The sequence below is a fragment of the Sphaeramia orbicularis genome, unplaced genomic scaffold, assembly GCF_902148855.1.
Source record: "Sphaeramia orbicularis unplaced genomic scaffold, fSphaOr1.1, whole genome shotgun sequence".
Classification (NCBI taxonomy): domain Eukaryota; kingdom Metazoa; phylum Chordata; class Actinopteri; order Kurtiformes; family Apogonidae; genus Sphaeramia; species Sphaeramia orbicularis.
Genome location: NW_021941654.1, coordinates 65,480 through 89,115, shown reverse-complemented (window position 1 = coordinate 89,115; position 23,636 = coordinate 65,480). Strand labels below are relative to the sequence as shown.

Sequence of the window (23,636 nt, the reverse complement as noted above, 5' to 3'; positions counted from 1 at the left end):
TGATTTCATATCAATCTGACACTGACAAAGACGAAAACTAAGGGAATTTTATCCATAATTTTTATCCGTTTTAGGTAGTTTTGTAAACACACAATACAGTTTCAGTTAGTTATGTTTTTTTCTTTTAATTCTAGTTTGTATTTATTTCACTTAATGAAAATGTTTTTTCAATTGTAGTTTTTGTCATTTCGTTAGTTTTCGTTAACGATAATAACTTTGGATTGTGCACATGAAAAAACACTGAAAACGTATGAATAACAAATCGAATAGAACATAAGATAAATAAAATAAAATATAAGGACTGATGGAACATAAAGCCCGTCCAGGAACAGATCTAATGAACTGATTCCAGAGTTCAGTCATCTTCGTTTTATCAGGACGAGACGAGAGCGTGAAGTCAGCTGGAGTTTGAAACCATTGTCGTTGATTAGATGAGACACGGTTTGGTCTGCGTTGGAACCCATCGGAGGAGACGCTCATGCTTTGTTTTGTGTTTTTGTTGTTTCTCCAGGAGCAACAAAGGTGCCATGGGGAACTCTGTGACCACCATCTTACACAACAACTACTCTGAGAAACCACTGACGCCCAAGAGCTCCAACCAGAAACCCTCCTTCAAGTACGTCCTGGAACACACAGATCAACCCCATAAACTGCAAATGACACGGGTGTAGTTTCGGGCTCACATAAGTGGGTCAGACCAGTCCAGTAATAACACAATAACCCATCAAAAATAACTTTATACCATTTTTTCCACTTTGTTTTAGTGGGAAAAAAAGTAAAAGTACACTAAAAAAATATGAACAACCTGAAATTTCTTAAGAAAAATAAGTGCAATTTAAACAATATTCTGTCTCAGTTTATCATTTACACATCTACAAATACACAAAACATTGAATAACAGGCAGAACGTTCATACATTTCTACATTTCAGGTTCATATTTGTTCAGGTTATTCAGATTTTATTGTGAAAGGATAGTTTGTAAATGTAGATATTTTCATTATGTAATTTGAAGTTTTTCACATTAAACCAAGAGAAACATTTGCAGTTGTCATTATTTATGGGTTGTTCTGTTATTATTCCCTGTAACATGTTGTTTTAAAAAGTGCTCTATATAAATAACGCTTTCCTTCCTGTTGGTCTGTATGTGACCCCTGAACTGACCTGAGTGTGACCCCTCTGATGTTTCAGACCTTCAGTGTATTTTGTGCATTTCACATATTCATCTCATGGGCTGGATTGGACCCTTTGGCGGCTGCTTTAGGCCCACGGGCCGTATGTTGGACAGAGTCATGTCCCAATCTGGATTTTTTTACTTCCGATCTAATTTTTTGGGGGGATTAGTTTTGCCGGTACCGATCCAATACCGATCCGATATGGACTTTTTATAATCAAATTTGGATTTCCATTTGGAGTCATTATTTCTAGGTTCTTCTTGTATTATTTGACTGTAGACCCCAGCTGGTCTGAATGTGGAACCTGAACTAAAACAACTATGACACCTGTGACTTTAAATAACTTTACTTTAATTGTTGCACTTTCTAAACTCAGACTGTGGGACAAATTAGAACCTTCTAGTTTCCACTGCTGTAGTGTGTCTGTGGACAGGTCCGTCCAGGTGTTGTATGGGGGTGCGTTTGGTGCCGTGTGTTAGTGATGTGAAGCGGGTTCCTTGTGGGTCAGGTTGGGGGGGGTCAAAAAAATGTCCATTTATTTGCGTGGCGGGTTGGGTCCACAAAAGCCCTGCGGTTTGAAAAAAAGCCCAAGTTGCGCATCACAACCGGACCTCAGAGTGAGTTCAAGCGCAGAGTGGAAGTAACATTCATAGACGCTTTAGCAGTCCCTTTAAGGCTCCCACTTGTGCAGCGTTTCACTACCTCTGGAAACTTTAATTTGAGGGGGCAGGATGTCCCCCCCCCTCTTCCTGAACCGGGTCGGCCCGATCTCTTGACTAAATCCGATCCAATCTAATCTAAAAACTGCCAGATTGACAGCCAGTACCAGTCTGTAGAGGAGTATTGGGCCAGTACCCATCTACAGACTGGTGCTGGGACATCCTGGTTGGACCCCCCCCCCGCCTATAATCTGTTTCATGTCATAAACCCCTCACTGATCACTCTGAACCCATAAAGACCCAGAGCTACTTTAGTGTCAGGTCTCAAATGATTTTTTTTCCCTATATTTAACCTTTCTGAAGTGATTTATCATCATTTATTATCATAATATTCTCTGTATTTTGCATTTTTTCAGTTTGATCATGTCCATGTTCAGAAAACCTCAGACTAAAGTTGAGGGTTATTTTATCAAAAACAGAGAAAACTCAGGAAAAAAGTGAGTTTCTCAGCCAAGTTTTGTGTGTAGGTTCTCATTTGCCCAGGTCATCGTTCTTCTTGGTAGTTCTTCTCGGTTCAGAACAGAAGAGGCCTCTTGGATGAGAGATGAAATGTTTTCAAAAGAGCTAAACCAGTCCAGTTGAACCCAGAAGAACTAGCAAAAAAGACTTTTCTCAGCAAATCTCTCATGAACTGAACATAACCCCAGTGTGTCCATCCACTGGCACTGATCCAACTCCATGGGTTTGACTGGAGAAGCAATATTGGAGAAGATGACGGTGTTTCCATGGTAACTACAGAGCCTCTGAATGTCCAAATATGGTCATATCTGATGACCATGGAAAGATGAAGAACTGTATTTGACACTAATTATTGACATGGATCGATAGGATTAGTGGATGGACAGTTTGGATCAGTAGATGGTTTGGTGGGTGTTTGGGTGTTCATGGGTTAAGTAGGTTTATCATTCCTATCCTGGTTATCATGAAGGTTATGTTTCGTTATGTTTGATAATGTAGAGACGTTGAAGCTGTTTCTGGAGGATTTTCAGAAAAATAAAACCCCGTCCTCTCTTTCTCAGTAACATCCTCAAGGCCAACGACGAGGTGTCGCTGGAGAACGGCTCACTCACCAAGTCCCAGAAGAACTTCTCGTCGTCGTCGTCCACGTCCAACAACAACACCCCGCTGTCGGCCCAGCGGGACAGTCCGGTCCCGGTCCCGTTTCCGGTCCGGAGGAGGGAGGTCAGCGAGGAGGAGGCTGAGAGGTCAGAGACAGCGGTTTATTCGGCTCAGGGGGGCTGAGCGGCTGAAAGCTCTGCACCCCATGGGGGTCCAACCACCAAATACATTTAGTGACACTTTTATTGCAAATACAACATAAATAAATCGGGGCCTGTTCTAATGATAGTCCTTAAAGGGTTAAATCTGACCCCGCGTTGTCGTTGTTGTCGTTGAAGGTTCATCGAGCAGGTGAACCAGGCGGCCGTCACCATCCAGCGCTGGTACCGACGTTACGCCAAGAGACGACGCACCAACCAGGCGGCGCTCAAACGCATCCTCAGCACCAAGAGAAAGGTACAGAGCTGTGTCCCAGCATGCATCAGTCCTGCCCTTCACTCCCAGTGGGACTGACCGACTGACTGTGTGGTTTTAGGAGTGGGAGGACAGAGCAGAAGAAGAAGATGTCCATCTGGAACAACAGCAGAAGAAGAAGGACGAGGACAGGAAGAGGATTCGGGAGGAGAAGGCTCGTCTGGCTCGACTCGCCGCCATCCAGGTGAAAAACGCACAAACGCACGGTGGAAAAAAGACCACAGCGCAGGAAGAAGCACTGGTTCTGTGGAGCTCAGGCTGGTTCTGGGTCCTGAGTCCAGTTTTTCTGGTTTTATATTATTCATAAATGACAAAAAAAAGATGAAGAGATTTTTCAAGACAAGTGTTATGTGTTAAAAACAGGACAAAACAAGAACGACAATAATACAGTAGTGGAAATAAATTTTACACAATCCTAAATAATGTCATGGAATATTTGTGGAAAAATCCTTTTTGTGTTTCAAAATGTGTGCAAGTGAGAAAAACAACAAAATCAAATTCCTGACACTTTCATCATGTCATGTCCAGGGCTGTAAGAAAATATCGGTTCTACAATATATCGCAGTATTTACTTCATGAAACTGTGAAATGCTGAAATGGCAGAGATTCATGTTTATTTTTGCTTTTCTTTTTTGTTTTGCTCTTTTATTTCTATATTGGGTATTTAGCTCTGTTATTTACTACAAAAGGAGGATTGTGACTGCAGGTCATACATGTAGTTTTTTGACATTGATAACGGTTCCTTCAGGCATCCTAAAAGCTCTTTTACTGTCTGAAAGAGGCAGATGTTCGTTTTTTTATTGGAATTGCACAAAAATAATGCTCTGATGTTGGATGATTCAGGGACTGAACACCATGGATTCTTTTCACAACTAATAGAATATGAACATTTAAGCAGGATCTGAAACTGGAATGTCTGTAAACATCATTTATTCATTTATTTATTTGTGTGTTTTTTGTTCTGGTAAACTCACCTGTTAAAAGTTTATTTATCCAAATGTTGCACTTTAAGTTTTTCCAGAAAATAGTCTTTTAAAAAAAGAAACAAATAAAAAAATATCACTTTCCTAACAGTATCATGATATATCATGATATATCGCATCGTGATCCTAGTGTTGTGATTTGTATCGTCTTGCCAGATTCTTGCCAATACACAGCTGTAGTCATGTCCTGGATGTGTTTCATTATCTACTGAAACATCCTGATTTGACCTCGATGGAACTGAGCATGTGCAGAAGGAGCGTGTGGGTTTAATGGGACAGTACTGGGCACAGTCCAATGACTGAACAGGGATTCTTAATGGAATAAATCACAAATGCAGGCAAATTCCACGGCTGTATTTTCAGTCTGTCGCACAGATTATCATGCAAATGTTTCCTCTTTAGTGTTTATTTGTGTCACACTATCAAATAAAACCCAAATATTTCAGTGTTTTGTTGTTTAGAAGCATTAAAAACCACAAATAACCTCCATTAATTTAATTTTATTGAGAAAGATCTCAGACTGAACTCATTTTATTCATCAAAATTTACACAAAACAAGCATTAAAGCACAAATTCAGACATGTTCTATTCATGGTTTGTGTTGTTTTTAATTTTCCTTTTGTTTTCATTTTATACAAATAATGCAACTGCCTGGTTTCTTCATTTCTTTATAATGTAAGTAAAGTATACAGATGGGAGCATGTGGGTCTGGGGAATAGAACACTGGGGGGGGGGCTCAAACATCTCTCCACCTCTGTAATAACCTGTAAATAATGTCAACTCCAAACTGTCCTTTATGTTTTAGGATGAAAAAGGTTCAGAGTTCAGTCGTTCCTGATGCTTGGAGTGGAAGCTGTGCTCCTGCTCTCAGGGTTTGAACTGTCTGTGCCTGTTGTCTCCCCCTGGTGGTGTGTTTCAGGAGCTGCAGCAGAAGCGCAGCCAGCGCTCCGCACAAACGCAGCACGAACCGGGGACCGAAGCAGAAACGCTCAGACACAGCGGACGCAAGAGGGCGCCCAAGACCTGTCCCACCAACAAGAGTCCAGCACCAGCCAGGAACAACAGCCCCCTGTCCCCCAGCCCCAGCAAAGCCAAGAACACAGGTGGGTTACACACACACACGCACACACACACACACACACAGGTGGGTTAACACACACACACACACACACAATGTTGACATGAACTGAATCAGTCCATATTTTTTAACATTGCTGTAGGCCTAAATCTGTTCTGACATGGTCAAAAATATGCATACACTTTGGTTGAAATAATGACAAAATCTTTTTTTTTTAATCATATCGACTAAGGTGTGTATCAATGCTATACTTCTTTTTTTTTTTTTGCCAAATTCAATACGACATATTTCTTTTTCATTTGTTCAGAGTTTGTCTGTTTCAAAGTAAGCCTATTAACATGAAAGTGGAGTTTTTTTTCTCCATTTATACAGTGTTACATTAAAAACAGTAAAAATTTGAATGTTTCCTTTGTTATAGTTGTGTCATCTCATAAATGAAGTGTCTCCTGTGCATTTAAAGGGCCAGCGCTCCAAACCGCCTTTCTGGTGTCATTAGTCAGACATAGGGTTGAAGATGGATCTGTGGAGTTGAATGAATGCAGAGCATTTACAGTTTATGGAGAACACAGGGAAATGAGGGAAAAGGAAGAATTCCACTGAAAAACGTAAAGTATCACTGCGTTAACATAAGGGACAAAGACACAGGTCCGTTTAACCAGAGACTCAAGAACACAGGTCATAAAGACACGCATAAATAAACTGTGAAGACCAGATGATGGGTGGACACAACCCTCCACTGTCCATACAAACACAGGACCCTGAGCCTATTTACATGAGCATAAAAACCCAAGAACTGACAGGAATCACATCACTGGAATAATTCCACCTGAGGGTTCGTACGTACATAGTCTGATGGTAGAATCAAACTTTCTCATTCTTCATTCAAACACTTGTTCTGACCTTCTGACGGTTCCACAGACTCCAACCTGAACGTCATCTCTGACTTCAGTGAGCTGTCCTTCAGAGCCATTTCACCTGCTTTGTCCAATCACAGAGGGTCTGAGTGCTCCCAGGTAAACACCTCCTTCTCTTTTCTGTATTTTATTCATTCTTTACCTTCATTGTGTACAAACAGGGATTCTGCTGATCCTTAACCCTTTAATGACTACCATTAGTTTTGCAATTAGTGTCAGAAAATGACAAATTTACCAGTTCTTCTGTGTCTTTTTTCAGCAAGAACTTAATCATTATTATATGAAAAACATGTTTAAAACACTGTGTTATAGCAGAAAAAAAAACAGACTTGAATTTTTATCATATTTATTATAAAAAACAACTGTAAATGTGCGTGATGAAACTTTATGAGATTATAGAAACAGACTTTCAACTCTTTCCCCTGTGCTCAAACATTGTAGTTGTTCAAGATCATTGTGTCCATGTTCTTCTTGTTCTTTTTGGTTCTTTGTGTCATTTGGGTCCAGTTGATAGTCTGTGTTCACTTTGGGTCTAGTTGTAGACAGAGCCCCTCATTTCACTGACACAAACATCCATCAGCTGATTCAAATACACACACTGGATCTGTGTATGAACTGGAGAGATCTGCACAGAGATTTAAACAAATAATATACAGACATTTATAGAGTATTTACAGATCAAATACGACTGTCAATGAACTATACAAACACAGATAAAAACATTGAAGAAAGGGCAAAAAGAAAACATCAAAACTTTTCAAAAATTTTATATTATATATACATATAAAAGATTATATCAATAACCCAACAGAGGCCCTCATTCCATTTAGAAAAACATTAATTCTCTGCTTCTTTTACAGACACTGCATCTGTTTACGCCTTGGATAGTTCTGCATAAATATAGAAATATATACTTTCAGCTAAAATACAAATATTAATGAACTGAACAAACTGGAAAAATGCAGGTAAAAACTGTTAAAAAAAGGTGAAACTCAACAAAAACACGTCAAAACACACTAGTAGAACCTTCCAAAACAGCACTATCACTATTATTTACAATTATTTCCAAGAATTCACCACTAAAACACTGATAAAAGTTATAAAGATCTTCCATCTCTCTCTCACTGAGTGCACTCTGCTGCTCTCAGCTCCGCCCACTTCCACCCTTCTCCTTCAGCCATTGCAGACCTCTACCCTAATGTGTTCCAGACCAAAAGAAAGAACCCAAACTGAGGTTAAAGATGAGGGTTGGATTTTGTCAGTAGTGTAAATGGTTCAGGAGTTAGGTCAAATGTTAAACCTGTCAGCTGACACACATGGTCTGAAAAGGCTTAAAGACGTCTGATCGTATATCATATATAAATGGATCGTATATAAATGCATCGTATATAAATGTATTGTATATAAATGCATCGTATATAAATGTATTGTATATAAATGCATCGTATATAAATGTATCATATATAAATGGATCGTATATAAATGCATCGTATATAAATGTATTGTATATAAATGTATTGTATATAAATGCATCGTATATGAATGTATTGTATATAAATGCATCGTATATAAATGTATCATATATAAATGTATCGTATGTAAATGTATCGTACATAAATGTGCTCAGTCCTTGTTTTTGTTCATGACTCAGGAGGAGCAGGTAGAAGACGGGCTCTGTGTGGTTCAGCAGGACGGAGACATGGTCCGAAAAGACAAAGTCCGGCAGTTTCACATCACGTCCACTCAGGTAAACACACCTGACAGACGGACAGATGGACAGACTGTGGAGACCTGAGCGCCGCCTTTGTGTTTGTGGATGAACCGTCCGCCGACCCGGCGTCCGTCAGTCCTGGCCCGTGGTCTTCATTCATGTGTCCTGTGTGGTCGTGTTTCAGGAGCTGCAGCAGAAGCGAAGCCAGCGCTCCGCAGAGACGCACCGTGAACCGGAGACGGAAGCAGAAACGCTCAGACACAGCGGACGCAAGAGGGCGCCCAAGACCTGTCCCACCAACAAGAGTCCAGCACCAGCCAGGAACAACAGCCCCCTGTCCCCCAGCCCCAGCAAAGCCAAGAACACAGGTGGGTTAACACACTGGCCTAGGGGTTCACCAGGGCCAACATAATGTGCTCAGTTTTGTCCCCTCCCAGCTCCCAAACACACGTCAGTCAAAAACTCAAGTTTACAATGTTTATTATTAGTATTTTTTTCTTAACAACTAAGGAAGGGTTAGGGGAGGGAGCGGCTAAAACAACACACAAAATATCTTCTGTAAAGTTTAAACTAAATTACCTACTCCAAAATAAATGCAAGAAATAAAATACAGAAAACTTACCGAACTACCTAACCAAAAACTGGAGAAAACGTTGAGAAACAAAAGAGCCCACCTCCCCTACCAGAAAAAGGTTCAGTTTAACAAAACTATTTACAACCACAGATGTACAATCCAATTATCACACACAGACTGACGGGCACACACACAAACACAGAGCAGGGATGGAGGCTCCAGGGCCAGTTTTAAGGGGCCGCCAATCACAATCCACCAATCAGCAACCTGCAAACAAACACACACAAGGGCACAGCACACCGACAGGACAGAGAACACACACACACACACACACACACACACACTAAACAGAAAACACACACACACACACACACACACTAAACAGAAAACACACACACACATACACACACACACACACACACACACACACACTAAACAGAAAACACACACACACACACACACACACACACTAAACAGAAAACACACACACACCTACACACACACACATATACACACACACACACACACACACACACACACACACACAGGTGGGTGTAACCCTGTACCTGTAGTTTGTAAATGAGCCTCTTTACATGATAGTTGTGCTTTTTCTCTGTTACACAATGTAAATGTGTTTTGAAATGGTGTTTATCATTAAAAAAATGGAACAAATCTTGGATGTTTTCTTTCTTGTAGTTGTATGAGTAAGTAGTTTATTCATCCATTGATCAAAACATGGCATATACAAACATACAGTTTGGATTTCTGTTAAACATGGGTGAAAAGGTGTAGGCTGAAGCAACAGCTGATTTATGCCTACCCTGTTTACCAGAAGGAAAACTGCAGAAACAAAACAAGACAACAAGACGGTGCAGTTCTGAACAATAATATACATAAACAAGTAATAGAATCTAAGCAAAAATAATGTATAATTTCCTAAATGCACCAGACGTTGAATTATTGTCATGGAAATACAAAGTTACATAGAAAACTAATCCCAAATAGGCTACGGCAGAACAGCCACCTCATGGTAAAATGTGGACGGGTTAAAATATTGTTTTCATGGGTCCAGTCAGATTTCTGTCATTTTTTCTTTTTTTCAGCTGTAAATATTTTATAACTGTGTGTGTGTGTGTGTGTGTGTGTGTGTGTTACTGTCCGGTCGGAGCAGAACATATGGGACATTTTTCCAAATGAACTGTCACTGGTTTGTGTGTTTCAGACTCCAACCTGAACGTGGTCTCAGACTTCAGTGAAGTGTCCTTCAGAGCCGTTTCTCCTGCTTCGTCCCACCACAGAGGGTCTGAGTGCTCCCAGGTGAACACCCAGGAGGACGTCTATGAGTCTGAGGTTTGAGCTGCAGAGGCGTAAACACAACAGAGGAATGTCTAACGTTAGACCAGTTAAAGCACTGTTAAAATATGCACTGTGTTCAAAACCAGTTTGTGGGTCTGAAATAAAAATCACCTAATTTTTTTTTTTTTTTTTTTATAATTCTCTTTTTATTGAAAGAACTCAGATTTTTTTCAGACATTGAAAAAACAAACAAATACATGAACTATACCCATCCAGAGAGTGGATGTAAAAAAAACAAACAAAAACATTGACAGCAGCTCATCCTGGTTCTGGCAGACAGGATCTGAAAGGAAAGAATCAGTGAAGAAACTAGAAGCACTCGGAGAGCGCAGACCTCCGCCAAGGCTGATCAGTGGCCCCCCCCGTGGGCCCCCCCACCCCCGATCACCACCAAAATTTAATCATTTCTTCCTTATCCCATTACCAACAAACCCTGAAAATTTCATCCAAATCTGTCCATAACTTTTTGAGTTATGTTGCACACTAACGGACAGACAAACAAACAAACAAACCCTGGCAAAAACATAACCTCCTTGGCGGAGGTAATAAAGATAAATAAAAACACACACATATTTCCTTCAGAGGATTTTGGGTCCATGTTCATGCATTCATCTCATCCATCCCTCCAGTGTTGCACACAAACATCCACCTTCAGATCTACAGTAAAGGTTCTTCTTTCCGTCCTGTAGGTTCCCATGGTTCTGTCTGTGCAGTTCTTTGTTGTCGGTTCTTCTTGTGTCATCCATCGTTTGGTTCTTGCCTTTTTTCCTGCAGCAGTAATATGCTGAACAAGTACCTGTTTATGTTTTTGACCTCTGGACAAATGTATCCCACATACATGGTTTTGACCTAATTTGGTTTTTAATGTGGTGGTCCAGGAGATCCTGCAGAGGTCGGTGAGCGTGGAGGACCAGCGCCAGGGGGCTCTGTCCAGCAGGGCTCAGTCCAAAACCACCCTGAACGAGCTGCTGGACACGCTGAAGCTGCTGGAGGAGGAGCCAGAGCGACTGTCGGAGCCAAAGTCCTACCGCAAAGACAAGTACGCCTGGATCGACCAGGTCAGTCCGCATCACACGCACCCGCTCCTCCTAAACCCAGATGAACCCCGTCTGAGTGACGTCACCTATGTGGACTTCCAGGACGGAGACGCCACCTCGCTGACCGCCGACAACCTGGAACGCCACGGGCAGATGAGCCTGCACCCCGCCCTGCCAGACGGGGGCGCTCTGCTGTCCGAGGCCAAGCTGCAGAGCATCATGAGCTTCCTGGACGAGATGGAGAAATCTGAACAGGAGAGGCCGCGCTCCGTCACCTCGGGGTCGCACAGAGAGGTCAGAGGTCAACGCTGGGCTCCGAAGTATCAACGAGAAGATAATTTAGTCTGAGTTTTATCTATAGGGACAGTTTTAGCCGGTGGTTTTAGTTCAACTTTTATGATATTGTGAGTAAAAGTTTGGATCATAGAAGCTGAAAAACAGGAAAACAGGATTTCCAGAACAGTCTGTTGAAGGTGCAGGAGACGTTCATGAGCCGCCTGACAGTGGCAGCGTTTCCGTGTCGTGTCTTTAGCAGCTGCTGCTGTCAGGCGGCTGCGCAAGCCTCCGTTTCCCACAATGCACGTCGCGACAAAATTCCTCAGATGCCTGAGTGACCTCCTGGCTCTGCATGTAAACACACGTTTGTGGTGGATGGAACTAAGAAACTGTTGACTGTAATGCAAGAGCTTCAGCTGAGGAACGACAGACGAACAGATGACTGAGACTGAGGATGGACAGATCTGCGGAAACACTGTCTCCTGCACCTTTAGCAGACTGTTCTGTAAATCCTATTTTCATGTTTTTCAGCTTCTATGATCCAAACTTTTACTCACAGTATCATAAAAGTAGAACTAAAAGCAAACTGCTCACAAACGTCTCCCACACCTTTAAGCTTCAGTGAGTGATGCACTTCACGTATCCATAATCAGCGTCGTCAGGGAATCGAAGTGACATAGATAACGGACTTAAGTTTTAAAACACAGAGACTTTTATTACTTCAACTAGAAAAAGTTAAATCAGTAAAATATCCCACAAAGATTGTGGTCACATTTCTCAGTAGTGTTTACGCATTAAACTAAAAACACATTAAAAACATGAGAATGCAGTTGGAACATAATGTTCAGTTCACTTTCCTTTATCCAGGTGAGCATATTATGCACACTTTACACTTCATGAAATTAAAGGTCAGATTATTTTTCATAATGTGTTTTATGTCAGAATTCAAAAGTTGTTCATTGTTGTATGATTTTTAGAATTCTGACCCATCCACTAAAAGCAGCAACAATGTGAAATTCCTACACAGACACCCTTCTACACACACACACACACACACACACACACACACATTTTAGCATTTAACATTTGACCTAGCACAAAAAAATAATAATGTATATTAACCAGTGTTGGTGTTAATCTTTGACATATGCCAGGATGAAAAAAAAATCAAATTTTTATGTAGAATACTGAAAAGAAAAAAAGTTTTTTGTGCTTTTTTTTTGCATCCAGAAATATGGCTTGTTTACATTACACCTATGACATTTAAAAAGTTGAAAATATGACAGTTACTGACTATTTGATATTTTTGTTTATCAAATTGGTGAAATACAACAAAGTGTAAAAAGAAAAAAAAACCAAGTTAAAACCAACCTCTGTGCCAAACCTTTAGACATGACTGTGGAGTTGTGTGTGATCTGCTCCTCAGGGTTTTAAAGGGACCTGTGTGGGCCGGTACCACAGGGTTCACGTTCCTGTTCGACCTGATTTCATTTCAGTTTTGTGGTGGATACTTCTGGGTTTATGTTCCGTCGACTGTAGCGCTCCTAACCCTGACGCGGCGTCCAGGTTTGACCCGCTGTGTCGTCTGCGGTTTCCAGGCGGTTTTATCGGAGGAGGAGCTGGTGGGCGCGGAGCAGGCGTCGGCCACGGCGGCCGAACTCAGCGGCTCCATGATGAGGACCAAACTGGAGCTGGAGGAGAAGAAACGCACCGTCCACATGCTGCAGACGGCGCTGGTACCGAACACCACCCTTCAGTCCATCTGTGCCGGTCGGAGTCGGTCTGTGCAGATGATGTCACTGTTGGACCTGCTGCTGTTTTCATCCATTATTCACCTGCACACATTCGAACTGTTAGCCATGACACTACCACTGCGATTGTACACACACTTACACATACACTTCTGTGCTATTATAGTTTATTCATATTCTAATTTTAGCTCTTTTTTTCAAAGACAAACAGTATGTCAGTTCTCCGTCTGTCCTGTGCTTCTGGTGGACTGACAGTAAAACCTGTTTGAGTGTGCGGTGGCTGACCAGTGTCCTGTAACGCCCCTCAGGCCCAGCAGAGGGAGCTGACCACCAGACATGTGAAGGACACCGAGAAGGAGCTGAGCAGGAGCTTCCAGCTGCAGAAGGAGCAGTACGAGGCCACCATCCAGAGACACCTGGCCTTCATAGACCAGGTAGACCACCAGAGCAGCCCCAGAGCAGATCTAGACCGGGTAGACCACCAGAGCAGGTCCAGAGCAGGTAGACCACCAGAGCAGGTCTAGACCGGGTAGACCACCAGAGCAGGTCCAGACCAGGAAGACCACCAGAGCAGGTCTAGACCGGGTAGACCCACAGATCCGGTCTAGACCAGGGGGGTCAAACTCATTGTAGTTCCGTTCCACCTTCAGTCCAGTGTGATCTGCGGTGGGCCGGACAGTCAGATAGAATACTAACCCATAAATAATGTCAACTGCTACATTTTGTCTATGTTTAAGAGTGAAAGAAGTAAAATTACACGATGACAGTGTTTACATCTGAGAACTGTCCTTTAAAAAATGTAAAAACATAAACAACCTGACATGTCTTCAGAAAAATCAGTGTAATTTGAACAATATTGTGCCTGAGTTTATCATTTCCACATGTACAGATCACAGCGGATCTACAGATACACGAAACATTGAGTAATTTGGATATATTTGAGAAACAGGAACTCATTTAACAGAAGAAAATAACCAAAAAACCAGCAATTATGAACAAAATAAAGAATAACAAGAGGAAAGCGTATAAAAATGAACAGGAATAAGCAGAAAAGGCCAACAAATGTAATGAAATTGAGCAACACATGAACAAAGGGATGTTAAAATAACACTAGTTTGTCTTCAGACATTTCAGGTTGTTTTATATTTGTTCAGGTTCACATTTTATCGTTAAAGGATTGTTTGTAAATGTAAACACTGTCATGTAACTTTCCTTTTTTTTACAACAAACCAAAGACAAACCTGTGGAGTGGACATTATTTCTAGGTTTATGATGGTGTTTTGTTGGTCTGATCCACTTCACATCATATTGTTCTGAATGTGGAACCTGAACTGTTATGATTTTTACATCATTTATTGTTAATATCTTCACTGTAAGTTTTGCTTTTAATAAACTCATCCCAGGGGGCTGGACTGGACCCTTTGGCGGGCTGGTTCTGACCCACAGGCCGTGTGTTTGGGCCCCCTGGTCTAGAGTTGATCATCATTATGGACTTAAATACATCACGATCGTCCAGGTCTGTGTGAATACATTCTGTCGCTGCTTCTCTGACTTTTCATTGTCTGAGAACCTGGATGACCGGAAAAACCGGGTCACATGTGTGAACCGTCAGAGTCTGGACCGACCCCTGTCCAGACCGTCTGAAAGGAAGCAGCGACAGTCACCTGACAAACACGGGTTTTAGTGTCAGGTTCCTGAATTTACAGAGTGTATTTGAATGCAACAGTCCATCTGTCTGTGTGTTGCTGTTCAGACTGATGAAGAATTCAGAATTTACATAAAGACCTGAACGCACCACAACTTCATTTATGATTGAGATGAAAACATGAAAGATTGAGCAGAGTTTCAGCACATGCTGACTTTAATACAAACCTTTATAGTTTGTTTACATCGGCTGGAATGTCAAATGCATTTGAGTTCAGGTTCCACATTCAGACCAGTGTGATCTGAACTGGGTCAGACCAGTAAAATACTATCAGAATAACTGATAAATAAGGACAACTCCAAGTTTTTCTTTCTGTTTTACAGTGAAAAAAGTAAAATTACATTATGAAAATGTTTACATTTACAAACTATCCTTTAAAAACTGAATTGAATTGGAAAAAATCTGTAATGTCTCCGAAGGGCAGTTTGATGTGCAACAGAAGTGCACATATCTCACATATCACCAAAACAATCGACAATAAATACAGTAAAAAAGTCATCATAGTTAATGGTGCATTATTCCCAACAAGCTTGCCTACAGGCTATTTTAAAAAAAATGACCTGAACAACCTTAACTGAAATTTATTAAGAAAAACAGGTGCAGTTTTAATAATATTCTGCTGCTGTTTATCATTTACACATGCATTAAAACGTACAAATGACAGTGGATGTACAAATACAACAACATTCAGTAACAGGCGGAATATTGGTACATTTACTCTTAGTTTTCTTTCAGGTTATCCATATTTTTTGTGAAAGGATAGTTTGTTGATGTGAACATTGTCATGTAATGTGAAGTTTTTGGGGTTTTTTTCATGTATTTTTCCTGTTTTTCCTCTTCAGCTGATCAGCGATAAAAAGGCTCTGAGTGAGCGCTGTGAAGGTGTGGTGTCTGAGCTGAAGCAGGTGGACCACAAGTACATGCAGAAGATCTCACAGATGCAGGAGCAGCATGACATGGTGACTCCAGCGCCTCCTCCTCCTGCTCCTCCTCCTGCTCCTGCTGCTCTGATTCTCCATCAGTTTTTTACTGCCTCCTCCTTCTGCTGCTGTCGTCTAACTCTGCTCTCCTTCTTCTCTGCTTCTTTTTCCTCTGCTGCTCTGTTGTTCTGGCTTTAGGTTTGGCAAATTCTGGGTCCGTTGTGTGAGGTAACTTTATTTTTCCTCTAACTCACTCATGCTCGGCTTCATCACGCCTCTCATTCGACCGTTCCTTTTTCCTTTTTCTTTGTTTTTCCATCACTCCATCTTCTCTCGGACAGTTTGTCTGCATGTGAGTCTGCTCTTTTCATTCATCTTCAGTCGTAGCCTCACGTCACATGAACACATCATCAGTTTATTTAACCCTTTAAGGCAGGGCTGTCACACTCATTTTCTTCCGGCGGGGGGGGGGGGGGGGGGGGGCGCCACATTCAGCCAGTTTAATCTGCAGTGGGCCGGACCAGTCAAATAACAGCATGATAACCAATAAATAATGACAACTCCAAATTGTTTTAGTGCAAAAAATAACATTCTGTTATGCCAATATTTACATTTACAAACTATCCAAACAAAAAGAATGTGAATAACCTGAAAAAAAAGACATTTTTGGAGAAATATAAGTACAAGTTTATCAATATCCTGCCTCCACTTTTCATTTCTACATGTGCATTACAGATCAGATCTACAAAGACACTAAACATTTAGAAACAGGCAGAAAAGAGTTCAAATTGGGCTGAATTTTCTTTAGACATTTCAGGTTGTTCATATTTGTTCAGATTATTCACATTTTATTGTTATCCTCCTCAGACCCAGGAAATGTCAGCACAGTACCAGCTTCTTTTGTTTTTTATTCAGTCAGTGTTTATATTGGAAACATCATGATGCAACTGTTTTTTCAAATGCAGTTTTTAAAATTTTAATGGAATGTCCTTTGTGGTGGAGTGTTTTCTTTTCTTTTTTGTATGAAGTTGTGAAATTCTTGTCCATAAATGTGGACAGAAAACCCACAGCTGGGTCTGAGGAGGATAAAGGATAATTTTCTTAATGTAAACATTTTCATAATTTAATATTTTTGCACTAAATCACAGAGAAAAAAATGGTGTTGTCATTATTTATAGGTTATTGTGATATTATTTTTGAGTTTGATGCCCTAACTTGCATGTTGTAAATTCATCCTGCCGGCCAGATTGGAACTTTTGGTGGGCCGGTTTAGGCCCCAGGACGCATGTTTGACACCTGTGGTTTAAGGACTCCCATTAGAACTGGCCTAGATTTATTTATGTTGTTTTTGGAATGAAAGTGTCAGAAAATGCGTATTTTTTACCAATTTTATCACCATTTTCAGGAAGAACTTTCAATATCTGGCCATTAATTATCATTATTATATGTAATAGATGCTTAAAACAGGGTGTTACCTGAAATAAAGGGAGAAAGAGACATCTTTGGTCACGAGTAATAGTCACAAGTTTAATTATCTAGTGCGTCTTGGACCAACAGCAACTGTTCAAAAAGTGGATTTGGCTGAATTTGAACCCTTAAAGAGCTGAACAGCCACCACTGACCAAAAGCATCTTCTGACCTGAAACAGCTAACAGCTTTGGAACCATTTATTTTATCAATACATGTTGATAATTCAGGTAAAATGAAGTTCCTCAGCTGTTCATGACCCACAGATATGACCCATTTGGACATTCAGAGGCTCCACCATCATCTTCTGTATCACTGATTCACCAGTAAAACCCATGTTCAGTTCATGATGTATATTAGTTTTTTCTGGTTTGACATAATAGCCTTTGTTGCGGTGCAGTAGAAAGTACTGGAAAGATAGGAAGGAGCAGAATATGTACTGGAGTAAATGTATATTTACAGATACAAGTGGTCAACAGTGTCATGGATTTGGTTCTGTTTGTTCACTGGGTCGTAGCTCGGTCACAATTATCTTTATGTCAAAATGGTTGCAATTATTTGTGACAGGCTTCTGTATTCGTCTGTATAAACAGCTGGATGAACTGCAAAAACAAAACCAAAAAAACAGTATGTCACAGCAAAAAAACAAAAAAAAAGTTTTATTATGAAAAACAACTGTAAATGTGCGTAATGAAACTGAATGAGATTATATCAATAACTAGATGGAGCCCCTCTTTTCACTTAAAAAACACTCATCATCTGCTTCTTTTACCCACACTGCATCTTTTTATGCCTTGGATAGCTCTGCATATAGATTTACATATATGTATATAAATATAAATATATATTTTTGGCTAAAATACAACAATTAATGAACTATACAAACCAGAAAAATGCAGGTAAAAACTTAGAAAAAAAGCTGAAACTCAACCAAAACACATCAGTTCACACTAGTAGAACTCTGCAAAACAGCACTGTCACTATTATATACAATTATTTACAAGAATTCACAGCGAAAACCTCGCTAAAATACTGCTTAAAGTAATTAAAATCTACCATGTCTCTCTCACCGACTGCACTCTGCTGCTCTATACCCCGCCCACTATCACCCCTCCCCCTCAGCCAATGAAGGCTTCTACCTTAATGTGTTGTAGACCAGTAGAAAGAACCCAATCTCAGATAAAAGATGACATTTGGATTTTGTCAATAGAATAATCCACAGGTGTCAAACATGCGGCCCGGGGGCCAAATCTGCCCCCTCCCAAAAGGTTCCATTGTGGCCCTGCAGGATGAAAGTGCATAAATGAACCTGAACAGTCCAGGTGGTCCAGATCCTTTTGGTTCAGGTTCCACATACAGACACATGTGATCTCCAGTCAAAAGAACAACACAATAAACCAGAAAGAATGACAAACACACATTTACTGTGAACAATTATGGGGAAAAAATCACATGACACTGTGAAAATATTCACATTTACAAAACTGTTCTTTCACAATAAAACACAAATAAATCCATAAATAAAAACACAGATGAACAACCTGAACTGTGCAGTTTGAACAATATTCTGTCTGTTCCTAAATGTTTGGTGCATTTATGGATCCACTGGGATCTGCAGTTGTGTTCAGAATAACAGATGGAATATTGGAGAAACTGTTCAAATTTTAGTTCAAACTCCAACATTTGAACAATATGTCTGTATATCTGTCTGTTCCCAAATGTTTATGGAACACTGTGTGTGAATGCACATGTAGAAATAAGAAGTCCAGGCAGGAGAGGGTTCAAATTGCACTAATTTTTCAAATGAAATTTCAGTTTTTTCAGGTTATTCACATCTGTTTTGTAAAATGTAAATATTTTCATTATTTAATTGGGGTTTTTTGTACTAAAACAAGAAGAAAAACTTGGATTTATCATTATTTATAGGTTATTAAGTCATTATTTTACTGGTCTGGCCCACTGCAGATCTAATTGGACTAAATATGGAACTGAACTAAAATGAGTTGGACAGACCTGGAACCAACAGTTGAGGAGTTACTGTTCAGTGACTGGATTCAGAAATGTGGCGCCGGAGACACGACCGTCTGCAAAGGGTTAAAGTCCAGAAGTGTCTGGTCATAAAACAAACCCACTTGGACGAGGCATTAGTGTGTGTTGGCTGTGAAAACACTGGTACAGGCTGTTTGACTGTCGTCCTTCCGCTGTGTGTCTGCGCAGGAGATCAAGAAGCTGAAGGAGCTGATGAGCGCCACCGAGAAGGTCCGCCGCGAGAAGTGGATCGACGAGAAAACCAAGAAGATCAAGGAGATCACAGTGAAAGGTACGGAGGCCTGGACCTCAGCCCGGTTCAGCCCGGTTCAGCCTGGACCTCAGCCTGGACCTCAGCCCAGTTCAGCCCGGTTCAGCAGACATCCGATCAGAGCAAACAACAGAAACAGGATCTGACACCAAGTCAGCCGTGACTAAGTAGACCAGGGCGGGGCCGGTGTCAGGTTTTCAGACCGGTTTGAAACCAGGTCAGATGCGGGACCCAACCCAGATTAACCACTAGAGGTCGGACTTCCAACAGAGCAGAGGAGATGGTAGCCACTCCGGTCCACCAGGTGGCACTACTGCACCTCAACCGCCGATAAACGCTAAATAATGAGCAAAAGTCATTCTGTCTTCAGTGCGGGGGCGTCAAACATACGGCCTGTGGACCAAAATCAGCCGCCAAAGAGTCCAAACTGACCCATGAGATGAAAATATGGAATAAATTACACTGAAGATATTAACGATCATTTAGTTCAGGTTCCACATTCAGACCAGTCTGATCTGAAGTGGGTCAGAGCAGTAACATAAGAACAGAAGTAGACTAGAAAAGCACTCAGAGAGCACAGACCTCCACCAAGGCAGGTCAGTGCCCCCCCCCCCCCCATCACCACCAACATTTAATCATTTGTTCCTTGTGCCAGTATCAACATTTACTAAAATTTTCATCCAAATCCGTCCATAATTTTTTGAGTTATCCTGAAAAACAAAAACATAACCTCCTTGGTGGAGGGAATGACAGCTGCACATTTTTTCTCTTTGTGTTAATGTCAGAAAAGTTAAAAAAGGATCATTTGAACATGTAAACATTTTCATCATACAATTTTTCTTTTTTTTCTTTTTTTTTTTTTTTTCGCTCTTAAACGTAGAGAAAAGTTTGGAGCTGTCATTATTTACAGCAGTGTTTTTCAACCATGGGGTCGCCTGGACTTCAAATGGGGTCGCCTGAAATTTCTAGTAATTGATCAAAATAAAAACTCACTCATAAAAATCTGTGCTGAGTTGACAGAGATAATCCCAATCCATAACAGACCAGACAAACTGGGGTTGTGAAACTGCAGCACTGTGCTTCTGTTTGTGTCTAATGTTCTCTGTGGTCAGTTTCAGATGCTGCAGCTCTGTCATCATTCATAGTTTCAGTTCTTGTTTGTTCAGTATTAATTGTCCTCCTTGTAAATCCCAGCTGGACTGACTGGACAGATCCTGACCTTTAATCTACACCTGCATTTACTGCCTCTGTCCACAATAATAGACATTATACAGACTAAATGTGTCTAAAACTAATGTTTATTTGAAACAGAGGATAGAAAACTATTACAGGATCAAAAACAAATTGATTTTAGCAACAAAAAAAAAAAAGTCTCCATTTTGAATGTGTGGGGTCGTTAGAAATTTGTGATGTTAAAATGGAGTCAGGAGACAAAAAAAGGTTGGCAACCACTGATTTACAGGTTATTGTAATATGATTATACATTACATACATATATAAATATATAAATATATATATATATATATATATAAATATATATATATATATATATATATATATATATATATATATATGACCCGGTTTGAGTCCTGTTGTCTAAGCTCGTTGTCCGTCGTTCCGTCCTCCTGCCGTTCCTCCAGGTCTGGAGCCGGAGATCCAGAAGCTGATCTCCAAACACAAACAGGAGCTGAAGAGGCTGCGGACGCTGCACGAGGCCGAGCTGCTGCAGGCCGACGAGCGGGCGGCGCAGAGGTTCGTCCGGCAGAGCGAGGAGCTCCGGCAGCAGCTGGAGAAGGACAAGGACGAGCAGTGTCAGAGGGAGCGAGACGCCGCCAGACAGAGGTATCATGGGAAAAAAACCACAAAGACCGGAGCTGCTCTTCACGCTGCGTCCTCATTTCATTAAAGCTCCTGCATGTGTCTGCAGAGGAACATTCAAATATGAGTTTGCATGTATGCCAGGTCCAAACACTTCCATACCGCTTCCCTGATGACATGTTTATTCACTTTTAACTGGAGGACACTTAGATTTAACATCAGCAGATTTTCAGGTTTTCACCTCTGAAGTATGTTTTTTACACCAGGGGTCGGCAACCTGTGCAAACTAAAGAGCCATTTTTTAAATTTTCAGTTTTCAAATCCACAAAAAGAAACATACAACTTAAACATGAAACTGTTGTATCCAGTATTTACAGACGCCATAAACCAGTGTTTTTCAGCCTTGGGGTCGGGACCCCACGTGAGGTCGCCTGGGATTCAAATGGGGTTGCCTGAAATTTCTAGTAATTGATAAAAAAAAAAAAAAAAGCACAAAAAAACATACTAATAAAAAATATATGGTGAGTTGAGACATAAAAAACACGACAAACTGTGGTTGTGAAACTGCAGCACTGTGGTTCTGTTTCTGCGTCAAATGTTCATTGTGGTCAGTTTCAGATGCTGCAGCTCTGTCATCATTCCTAGTTTCAGTTCTTGTTTGTTCAGTTTCATTGTCCTCCTTGGAAATCCCAGCTGGACTGACTGGACAGATCCTGACCTTTAATCTACACCTGCATTTACTGCCTCTGTCCACAATAATAGACATTATACAGACTAAATGTCTTCTGAAATTAATGTTTATTTACAACGTTCATTCATTCATTCATTCATTCTCTGAACCCGCTTTATCCTCACTAGGGTCATGGGGGTCTCTTGGAGCCTATCCCAGCTGCACAGGGGCGAAGGCGGGGTTCACCCTGGACAAGTCTCCAGTTCATCGCAGGGCTGAACATATAGAGACAAACAAACACTGTCACATTCACACCTATGGGCAATTTAGATTAACCAATTAACCTATCAGAGCATGTGTTTGGATGGTGGGAGGAGCCAGAGGACCAGAGAGAACCCACGCAGACACAGGGAGAACATGCAGACTCCACACAGAAAGGCCCCACCCCCATGGACTAAAGGTCCCACCCCCATGGACTGGTGTTGGAATGGAACCAGGACCTTCTGTCTGAGGCACCAGTGCTAACCACTGCACCAGCGTGTCGCCTTATTTACAACATAGTGTAGCAATTCATTTGTTTTGGATCATGTAATAGTTTATTTACAACATAGTATAGCAAACTATTACATGATCAAAAACAAATTAATTTAAGCAAAAAAAAAGTCTCTGTTTTGAATGTGTGGGGTCACCAGAAATTTGTGATGTTAAAATGGGGTCAGGAGTAAAAAAGGTTGGAAACCGCTGCTGTAAACCGTAGAGTGTGGAGCTTCTGTTTGCAGCTGTCGTGCTGTGGATCCAGGGCTTTATCGGTCCCATGTGGGTGTGAAATGAGAGCCGGTCCAGTGGTCCTCAGCTGTGTCTGTCTGTGCTTCAGGTATGAGAAGCAGCTTCAGGAGGAGGAGTTATCTCTGCAGCAGCAGAGGAGGAGACTCTACAAAGAAGTGGCCGACGAGAAAGACCGGCTGGCCCAGATGGCTGAGAGGTGAGTCCACCCGGCCCAGATCCGGGTCCACTCGTGGTCCCGTATGTCCGCCGCGTCCACCTGTTCTCCGGTGTCCCCACGGCGGCGGTGGTCTTCAGTCTTGTGTTGCGTCGCAGGCAGCGGGCCGAGCTGGAGGACGTACGACGGCAGCTGGAGGAGAACAGCTGTTTGGCCGAACGAGCCCTGAGACGAGAACTGGACCAGAACCGAGACGAGCAGGAGGAGAGACACCAGGTGACAAACAGGACCAGGACCAGGACCGGTCCATCTGTGGGCCCATGACCCAGGACCATGTCCAGCTGTAAAACACAGAAATGAAGAGGGGTTCACGCTGTTATAAATGTGGCGGGGTCAAGGGCCACAGATGGACCGCCCACTACTGTTTGACTGATAACTGTTGAACCAGACAAGTTTCAGACAAATATTCCACAGAACTGTAAAGGTCTAAATGCCATCTGAAACAGACTCAAAGGGCAACATTTAGTTTAAATATTTAAAAATGAAAAATATCTTAAACTACTGCCTCACACATGGACAAACAATTACGTCTATATTTTTTTCCAGAATTCCACAGCTGTCCACAGTGAAGTTCCTCTGACATTTTCCTCCTCAGATGTATTCAGTGTAAACCTTAAACCCTCTATTTTACCACCCAGTAACTGATTATAAA

The 23,636-nt window shown here is 41.3% G+C and overlaps 1 protein-coding gene across 1 annotated transcript in view; it reads left to right on the top strand.

Moving 5' to 3' along the window:
* The window catches only part of LOC115416721 (centrosomal protein of 131 kDa-like), a 67,530-nt gene that overhangs the window by 27,856 nt on the left and 16,038 nt on the right, over positions 1–23,636 (top strand). Inside the window, 16 exon segments of the mRNA XM_030130566.1 lie at positions 512–616; positions 2,912–3,097; positions 3,290–3,407; positions 3,487–3,609; positions 8,296–8,479; positions 9,908–10,002; positions 10,920–11,099; positions 11,181–11,372; positions 12,953–13,090; positions 13,414–13,539; positions 15,653–15,769; positions 15,929–15,958; positions 19,415–19,517; positions 21,137–21,338; positions 22,859–22,966; positions 23,083–23,200. Of these exon segments, the coding sequence (XP_029986426.1) occupies positions 512–616; positions 2,912–3,097; positions 3,290–3,407; positions 3,487–3,609; positions 8,296–8,479; positions 9,908–10,002; positions 10,920–11,099; positions 11,181–11,372; positions 12,953–13,090; positions 13,414–13,539; positions 15,653–15,769; positions 15,929–15,958; positions 19,415–19,517; positions 21,137–21,338; positions 22,859–22,966; positions 23,083–23,200 (2,125 nt within the window).